This window comes from Manis javanica, chromosome 7 (genome assembly GCF_040802235.1).
Source record: "Manis javanica isolate MJ-LG chromosome 7, MJ_LKY, whole genome shotgun sequence".
Taxonomy (NCBI): Eukaryota; Metazoa; Chordata; class Mammalia; order Pholidota; family Manidae; genus Manis; species Manis javanica.
This window is the reverse complement of record NC_133162.1, coordinates 33698628-33708644: the sequence shown is the minus strand read 5'-3', so window position 1 is coordinate 33708644 and position 10017 is coordinate 33698628. Positions and strand designations below refer to the sequence as shown.

General features: G+C 42.2%; 1 protein-coding gene across 2 annotated transcripts in view; it reads right to left on the bottom strand.

The window, feature by feature from the left end:
• Nucleotides 1–8021: 8021 nt before the first annotated feature.
• Nucleotides 8022–10017, bottom strand: part of MYOF (myoferlin) — a 158575-nt gene continuing 156579 nt past the window's right edge. For both annotated transcript variants that reach the window (XM_073240687.1, XM_073240688.1), the window contains one exon: nucleotides 8022–8781. In XM_073240687.1, the coding sequence (XP_073096788.1) occupies nucleotides 8743–8781 (39 nt within the window). In that variant the 3' untranslated portion in view covers nucleotides 8022–8742. The remainder of the gene's footprint in view (nucleotides 8782–10017) is intronic.

The following is a 10017-nucleotide window of genomic DNA, read 5'->3' as shown; positions in this document are numbered from 1 at the left end:
GCTTTAATCTTTATGCTAGTTATGAATGTCAGCCATGACACCACTTCTGAGGATTATGCTTCTGCATCAGGCTCTGCCTGTTATTGAAAGTTGTTACAAGAAGCATTTCTGCACTTTACAAATAATGATAACCACCACCAGCAGCAAGCATTTACTGTGGACTTAGCAAGTGTTAGGAATTGTACTAAGATCCTAGTGAGACGTTTCTATCACCTTTCGTAAAAGAAATAGCTTTGCTTTTTCTGAAGACATGGTGTGTTTTCACCGAGCAGGTAAAAACAGCCATAGAATATTTTTCTCTTCACCTTAGCTTCCTGGATGATCCAAGTCACTTTTTAAACCTAAATAAGAGCAACTATATTGATTCTTAGAATTGACAGATTTATTTTTCCTCTCTTAGTCTTGTGTGTGTTAGTTAGCCTTGTGAAAATTCTAGTAACTGATTCTGCTTTTGTTTTTTTTTTTGTGAGTTAACTCAAAGTCCTTTCTTCTTCTTTGTAGAAAGAATACAAAAAGGTTTAATTTAAAACTCGGTGAGATTTAAAGGCAGACTTGTAGATCCTAGTTTACTGGCTGGGGACTCTTGCACAGGTTATTTTAAGCATATTGAGAGTTCTTTAGCAGAATTCGCATTTTCTAAGTGAAAAGAGTCCAAGTACCTGCTCTTTCTGAAGGTGTTGGATTATTTCTCTGCCTCTCCAGACACAGAGGGGAGACTAATGTCCCCACAGGAGGTCCTTGGAGCAGAACCATGACAGTCTTATGATTAAGCCCTGGCAGCCCCCCTTCTCCCCACAATGCTCTCGAGGGTCCAGCAATCAGTGCTGGGGAAAGGCACCCCATAGGGATGGAGAGGGATGGCCTTCAGTTCTGGCCCGACCCTCTCAGAGTCTGCTGGGGTGGGGAAGTGGTGGGGGTGGGGTGAGGGAGCCGAGGGTGGGGACAGTGTAAATTGGTACTACATTTCAGGAAAGCAATTGGCAGTTTGTCTCAAGGGCCTTAAATACGTTCCTGCCCTTTGACTCAGGGATTTCTCTTCTAGGGATTTAACTTAAAGAGTTTGAGAAATTCATTCATTCAACAATGGCTGCTCTGTGTCATATGCTAGGTTGAATAAGATACTGTCCTGCCTTTATAATGTTAACAGTTTAATAGAACTAGAGGCCCCCAAATGCAGGCAAAACTCTTTGTCCATAGATGTTTAAAACAGCATTATTTAAAATAGCAAAGCATTAGAAACAACTATGCCCAATGATAGGGAATTAGTTCAATTATAGTAGATACATTTTAGTGGAATTTTAAGTGACCGTTATAAGTCATTTTTTTCCATGATGTGGAAAAATGTTTATGAAATACAATTTTAAGAAGGGGAAGAAAAGTAAGTTGCAAATTGGAGAGATGTGAAGGCAAGGCCAGGGAAGTCCTGGGGGTAAAATCCTAATTTATATCTTAGAAAAAAAAAGACTAGAAGGAAGTATGTAAAATGTTAACAGTATTATGTGAGATTATGGATATTTTTAATATTCTTATTTATTTATTTATTTGCAATTTTCCAAGGCTTCTATAATGAATATAAATTAAAACTCTTAAAAGTGATAATGAGGAAGAAAGGGAAATTGCTAGGAAATGTGTTCAATACCTCCTATGCTGAAGGTGTTACTCTGCTATCTGAGGATAGCGTGGCTCTGGAGTCGGATTGTCCAGGTCTACAGTCTGGCTCCTCCACTAAATTGTTATGTGACCTTAGGCCAGTTACTTAACCTTTTGGAAAGGTCCTCCTATGTAAAGGAGGAAAAACATATAACCTATCCAATTGTGTCGTTGCAGATTACGTAAGAGAGCCCGTGCAAACTGGCCAGGTGCTGCGGTTTGCCTGTGGCCCTCCCTGTCCCGCCCATTTGTGCTCAGGGCTCGCCTGCATCGCAAGGGGCCCATCTAAGCAAACTGTTCCTCAGGCTGCAGTTGGCCAGTGGGAGGCCCTGCAGGGGGCCTGGGGCAGGAGGGATGAAGAGCTGGGGCACTTCCTTCCTTTGCTTTCCCTTTCCTGCAGGGCACCCACCTCCCACTCTGCCCCTCTCTTCCTAGGAGAGGTACCTTTTATAATTAGCTCCCTCTGCTGAAATCCCTGATGTGGACTCAGTTTCCTGACTAGACTCTGACCCCTTCCTGACCTTTGCTCCACCTGAGGTTTTGAATGACCACATAAACAACTCTTACAAAGTTTACTTGTGTCTGTTCACAAACTGCCCTTGTAATGAGTTTGATTACATCAAAAAGAAATCCTCCAGTGTGCTGTCCAATGACCCAAATGTTTTGGGAGAGGAAACAACTTAAAAAAATTTTTTTGAATTACATATTGGATTCAATAGAGTACCTTTATAAAATATATGCAATATAAAGAATGATTACAATGAATGACGCTCCTATATGCACCACCCAGTTTAAAAAATAATTTAGCATTAGCTTTGGATGCCTCTGATTCCATCTCCTCCCCAAAGACCCCCACTCTCCCAAGCCCATCATCCCCTTGCTTTTCTTTGAAGATTTATCATGTCTCTGCCTCCTAAACAATATGTATAGTTTTCCATCTTTTTAAATTGTACATAAAGGAAATAATGCTGCAGGTACTCCCCGTGACTAGCCTTTCCACTCAGCATTCTTTCCTGGGCTTATTCGTGTTGTCCTATGTAGCTACGATTCATTCGCTTTATGCGTTATGGTATTTTGTTATAGGATGCCCCAGTATATTTCCCAATTACTGTTAATGGACATGGGGGTTTCTCCAGTGCTTTGATAGATCAAACACTCTTAAATCTGTCTCCAGGTGCACATATGTCGATGTTTCTCTAGGGTACAAGCTGAAGAGTACAAACTGACAATCCGCGTCACAGCTCAGGGACTGTCCCCATCAGCAGATAATGCCACATTGTTTTCCACAATGGTCTGTCCCTCTTATATTCCCACTGGCTTGTAAAAAATACACATCGTTTACATCCTTTGTGAGTCTTTGGTGTCAGACTTTAAAATTTCTTTTGCCATCTCGTGGGGTGGAAAATGATATCTCTTTGAAGCTTTACTTCATGTTTTCCTCCTTATTAATAAGAATGAGTTTCTTGCCATCTTGGCTGTTCAAATTTTCTTTTCTGAGAAGAGCCTGTCGGGGAGCAGCTAATTGTGTTTTCTTGGAACCTTGGGGTCATGGCTGACTTTAGGCAGCTGGGGAGGGTGAGGAGGGTCCCAGAGGGAGTTAGGTGTTGGCCCAAAGTCCAGAATGGAACGGGGCAGGGGCATGGTTGCAATGGTAGAGACCAGGTGAGAGAGTCACCCAGCCTGGGGGCTTCCAGTTGATTCTCTGCCTTGGTTAGAGATTCCTAGCTGTTCACTTTGACAATAAAATGTATCTGAGACTGACCCTCAGCATCTTTGAGAAGCCAGGCAGGAAATGTCCCTGTAGCAATTGGGGGGCCTGTGGTGAACTGGCAGGCATGGGGCTCTAGCCAAGTTTTGCACTGTGAAATATTACACTTTACGCTTTGTCAGGAAAAGCTCAAACAAGATGTTTTTAATAGGAATTTTCCCAATTTTTAAATATTGGCAGCTAATTTTTAAAAAAGGCTCTTGGGGCCAAATAAACTGGGTCTGTAGATGCTGGATTTAGCTGCCAGTGGCCCCTTTGTGACCTGTGCTTTGGACCCGAGACAGACAGGATTCACTCCTCAGTCAGTCAGCAAATACTGCCTGCCTCCTGATGCCTGGATCCATGGGGAACAGGAGCAGAGTAGGCCTCTGACTTCATAACGAAGTTTAAGGGGACCTTTCATTTTTGATTGTGGTAAAATGTACATGACATAAATGTGACCATTTTAGGTGCATGCTTCCGTGGCGTCTAGCTCATTCGCATCATTGTGGTGCCACCCCTGTTCCCGCAGACCTCTTCATCATGCACAGCTGACACTCTGTACCCATTAATCAGTGCCTCCCTGTCTCCCCTCTCCTCCGCCCCTGTGACCACCTTTCTACCTCTATCTTCATGGTTTTGATCTACTCTCAGTACCTCATGGAAGTGAAATCATACAGTATTTATTCTCTCGTGTCTGGCTTATTTCACCTTTGCACAGGTTTTTCATGATGTGTCCCAAGCACTGTTCATCATCCATACTGTAGCATGTGTCAGAATTTCCTCCCCTTTTAAGGCTAAGTAGTATTCCACTGTACATACATAGCACATTTTGTTGATCATTCATCTTTCTGACGAATGCTCAGGCTGCTTCCACCTTCCGTCTCTTTTGAACAATGCTGCTAAGGACATGGGTGTGCAAATAGCTGTTTGAGAGCTCCTTTGGGTGTGTACACAGAAGTGGAATTGCTGGGTCATATGGTAATTCTCTGCTCAGTTTTTTGAGGATCTGCCCTATTCTCTTAGTATTTTAACCTGCTTTCTCTAATTAGGAATGTGCAGCTAGAATGTAGAGGGAAAATCAGCATTTTGGATAGTGGCAATTCACCTCCTTTCTAAGACTACATTCCAAAAGCATTTTTGAATATATCTGAACTCTTCTGGCTGCTAACTGACTGTTCTCGTGCTGTGATGATGGTGAAGACGATGACTGGGACAAGAGGTAAAATGCACTAGGTGCTTACTTTGTCCTGAGCACTGTTCTAAACACTTTTGCATGTATCATTTATCTTAATCATTCTATGAAGATTGTCCCAATTTTACAGATGAGGAAACTGAGCCACAGATAAGCAGAACCATAAAACAATGTTGGGATGAACAACGTTGTGTAATTCAATGCTTACCTTCACAAATGAGGGAAAGGAAGCTGGGGAGGAGATGCCAGAAGTCCCAGCACTATGCTGCGCTGAGCTGGGGTGAGCTCCCAGGCTTCCAGACGTCTAGAGTTGCCTGGCCCTGTGCTCTTGCTGCCTCTAAGACAGGATTCCATCCATTCATTTTGTTTACCCTGTTGACCCAGGTGAAACTTCATCTGAGAAGCTGCCGTGCTGCCTCGGAGTCCAGCTGGATATTCTTGGTCCTCCTCCGGATAATTACCAGGGCAGGACTTAGCTGAAATATGACGGGGGAGGATTACGGATTTGGCACTAGGATTTTGTGAAAACACATGGAAGTAGCACATTCATATTAGTCAAGGGCTCAATAGGCCTTTTTAAGAAGTTGTGATAAATTTTGGCAAAATCAGGTTGCCCTGAGAAGCATTCAATGTCCTGTGAGGGAGTTGCTTCAAAAATTACAATTCTTCTCTCTTGTTAAGCTTATTTAAATAGTAAAAATCTGGAGTCTACATCCCCCACAAAGTTGCAACCCTGACGTTAGGGATTTTACAGTACATATGGTGGGCCTGTGTTTTTCATTATGTTCCCGACGCGTTAGGTTTTGCAGTTAGTCCGTGTTACACGTTTCTCATGTGTTTTTCTTGAACTTCATGAACTCTGGCATTTCATTTTGAGCATGTATATCCAAGGGAAAAACGGCCTTTCTTTGATCTTCTGTGGGACCCCATTATGTTTAACCTAAGGAAGATTAGGGAGTTGCCATTCAACGCTGAACAAACACAAAACTCAGCTGCAAAGATGGCGGGCGCTTAATCTATTTACAACATCGACTCTGCTATGAACTAATTCCACATCAAGCCTTTGAAAAGCAGGCTTCAGAATGGAATTCCCATCTGCCTTGGGAGGCTATGGGCATATGGTCCAGAGTACTGAATGGATTGGCCTCACAAAGGAATCTATTTAGCATGAACTATTTAAACTATGGAGGGTTTTTAAACTTTGAAATCATTGTCAATGTGGGTTCCCCATATGGTAGTCAAGTTGTACTTTCCCTGAACTGAACAGCCGTTTCTGGAAAGCACCCTCACCTTCTAGTTATGTTTGTAATGACATCTGCTCAACAGGGCAGCTCCCACCTTTGGACAAACAATCCTCCGAGCTGGGGTGAACTTAGAGGGGCAAAGAGCTGCCAGTCGTCAGCACCTGGAAGACCATACGGCTCAGCTCCCCAACTGTTCCTTTCTAAAAATGGATTTCAGAACTCTGTGCACCTCTTAAATAGCTCTTTAAAGCAACATGCAGGTCTAATTATGACATTTTTTCCCCCGTAACCTTAAAATAAGAGAGGAAGAACAAACAAAATCAAGGGTTAGCCTGTCAGGACTTTCAGTTGCTTGTCACCCCCAAGACATTGACGGAAGATTTATTCTCCTAATGAAGGCTCCAGCGCTAATGGTGGCCCTTGCTAGAATCAGTTAGGACTAAGTGTTATTTAATTCACAGTGAAGCAACAATCTGACTGAACTGTGATTAGTTCCAGCTTCTAGCTATCATTTATAGGTCACCAGGTGGCTAACAGCCTCAAATGAGGGACCATTATCTTTTGACAAGATGAAGCATTTTCTGGGGCAATGGGAAGAGAAGGAGGGGTGCTACTCAGAAAGCCCAGCTCAGTACTCTCTCGGGGGATTATTTCATTCCTAACATAGCTTTGCTGCCACTTACTCAAAGGAACCACACTCGTGGATTCCATGTAGGGATGCTGAAGGCAAAGGAGGAAGAGACTTTCCTCATGGCCATTCATTTATCTCAGCAACTATTCCTTGAGTGAGGTGTGAATGAAAAGTGCATTGGTGGGTTCCCTGGAAGGAAGGCTAATATTCAGCCTGCTCGTGCTGGTATGGCTGTTCTAGATTTTTCTAGCCATTGTCCATTGTGAGGGGATGAAGCATTATGTGCTGATAGGTGGGTGCCAGCACCATAGTGATCGCTAAAACATCTCAAATAGCAACTTTGTCTGGAACAATGCTCCTGTGTGGAGCCTCTTTTTTCCCTAAGGAAATTCCATTTTAAATAAAACTGTCTTCCTTTCATCATGAAAGTGTTCCATATATTAAATAAAAGCTGATGACCTTCTGTTAATTTTAAGCAAGATGATGTGATGTTGTTAGAAAATAGCATTTTAGGTGTAGGAACAGTATGACTTGAAAAGGTGAGACAGTTGCGTGCACTTAGGAGCCTCGCCCTTGAATAGCTGGCCGATCACGATGAGAGTCCTGATGATAGCAAGTCAAGCCCATAACAACAGGGAGGGCCTGCTGGTCCCCAAGCGGGGGCAGCCTGAGCCCGCTGGGGCAGTGCGATGGCCCTGCTGCCGCCACCCACATCAACCTGCACAATGATACCTATGGTGGCAAGAATGGTCTTTTCCTCCCCCCTGAACTTGGGACACCCCCCCCCCCGGCCCTGCCTTCTCTCTTGGTCTTGAGAAGGTAGGAGAGAGCCTTACATCTTGCTTTTCTCCTGTCAAGTCAGTCTTAGAAGGAAAAAAAGGGAACCTGTTCATAGTTCTACTTCTGGAATTAGAACATCAGACTTTAATCAGTGTCTGTGTCTCTCAAGCTTCTTATGTATTGAACACACTCTGAATGCTAAGATTTTTGACAGGACATTAAAGGGGACTGAAATGTTCAAAATAGGAAACTGCTCAACAATAATGTCAAGATAGTCACCATTTTGGTGTAACATTGTCTAAATGTCCGAAAGCATCACCAATATCACATCATTTCTTGCTCCCCTTGGTTCTGTGTTGCTCTTTGAATGGAACTGTTTGCTGATCTGACTGTGATCTCGTGTATTAACAGGACAATGTTCTCACATATTCTAGAACATGCTGACTACCATTGGTGTTGGCATGGAGCCATCCTGGATAGTCGCTGTCATCCATTACCTGATCACTCAGCTCTGTGCTCCTCCTGCCAGCACTCCCGCTGGTGGCATAGTACTGCGGTTAAGAGAAGTTAAAAAGGAGAGACTGCGGACTGCTGGGGTCCAGATTTCCAGCTCTACCATTTATTGGTTGTGTGGCTTTGGGCAAGCTACTCAATTTTCTTGTGCCTCAATTTTTTCAACTGTAAAATGGGGTTAATAATGTCACTTTATAGGGTTACCTTCAGGATTCAAAGAGTTAATATGATAAAGCAAAATAATGCTATGCATAGAATAGGCACTTTTAATAAGTGTTAGCTTTTATTGTTTATTAGATTAGCCTCAGTTTGACCCACTGGCCAAGATTTGGCAGCACATGTATAAGGGTTTATGGCCAAGTGATAGCTGGTGGCATTGCATCCACTGAGACCCAGAGTACTATTAACTGTCCCCTTCCCAACTTGGCCTAAGCTTCAACAAGCACCTATGGGTCAAAGGTGAAACATTTTTATTTGGTTTCATCACAGAGGCTGAATAGAGTCTCATGACACTTATCCATATAAAATATAATAATGGTTGCAGGTATAAATAAGAATTACTCTAAGTATTCTAACTATTGCATAATGCACAGTCCTTTTTGTTGACTACAAATAAGAAATATATGAAGTCTAGGTGCAGAAATTTTCAAATTCAATTTCAGCAATTTCCAAAAATTGAATTATAGAACTAATGACACATAAACAATTAATTTTAAATGGAGCCAGCCACCTTAAAAATATCCGGAAAATACAGTTAAAACTTTTAATACTCCAAAAGATAATAAGATTTAAAACTATGTTGTTTGTTGGCCTGTCTTCCCAGGACCTAGCCCCTCTGGGAGCTGATGGTCCTCGGTGAAGTAGTATCACATGCCACTGGAATGTAGTCTCGGACACAGAAGCTCTCTTGGTTTTTGGTCCATAAACAGAGCCAGAATTCTCTCATTGCTGGAAGATTCTTGAAAAGAAGCCTTTGCTTTCATTATACATTTGGCTTCACAATCTTCATTGATAAATAGTTCTGAAAAGGAAACAGAAACAATGTTTATGTGTATATTTAAATTAGGGTTTTTTTTAACCTTGGCACTATTGACATTTAGGACCAGATAATTCTTCCTTGCTGAGGACTGTCCTGTAAACTGCAAGATGTTTAGCAGCATCTCTGGCTTCTGCCCACTAGCTGTTAATAGCACCTCCAGTTATGACCTCTAAAATATCTCCAGAAAGTGCCAAAAGTCTTCTGGGAGGCAAAATCACCCCCAGGTGAGAATCACTGGTTGAAACCAACAGAATCTAAATCAGGAAGGAGAAATAACTATGAGGAGTTTTGTAAATGGTCAAGACCGATTGGATGACCTGCAACTAGAAACGAGTGTGCATATACTCGTAGTTAACAAACTGAAGTATTATATGGGAGAAAAATGGAAACATAAAATCCCCATTATTGTGGTTGTATGACTATGCTTCTGAACACAGACTGTTCTGTATTATTATCATTATTTTCTTAAGGTATTATTGATATACACTCTTATGAAGGTTTCACATGATCTGTATTATTGTTTAAATGAACTGAAGTAAGAGCTTTTGAATGCCTGGATTATCCCTTTTCTACTTGGCTAACTGAGCTTAAATGACCCTCCTTGGTGAAATCATTCTCAGCAATGGGATCCCATAGTCATATGTTCATATCTCTTTAACAACTTTTCTCTCATAGTAATTTACTTGTTTGTATGTCTGCTTGTCCCCAGGCTATGAACTGCTCATGGGCAGAAATCATGCCTTGGTCATCTCTACACCCCAATTTCTCACCTACAGTAGATGCTCAATAAATTCCCTGGAGGCATGAAGGTACTAATTCCAGGCACACTGGCAAACATCCCCTCTGGCCCCCTCTTATGATGGGGTGAATAGGAGAAATTTAAGGAAGAGGTATGTGATGTGGTCCTCAAAGAATGAATAAAGTTTTGGTAGACAAAACATGAGCGAAAGAACACACTGGCAAAGGCATTCTGGAGATAAGGACAGTAATTGTTTGAGGGGCAACTATCTAGTTTGGGTGGCATTCAGGGGTTGTGTAGAGCTGTAATGAACTCAGATTTGGGAATCCATGAACTCTAGGATAGGGAGTTAGGATGCAGGGTCGTTTGGAGGAAGACAGTCTGAGGACAGGATTTGTGGGAAATGCTGGCTATTGTCTAGACACACATTTATTAAGGCCTGAGAGATTTCTCCTGGAATTCCTGAAACCAAAGATTTT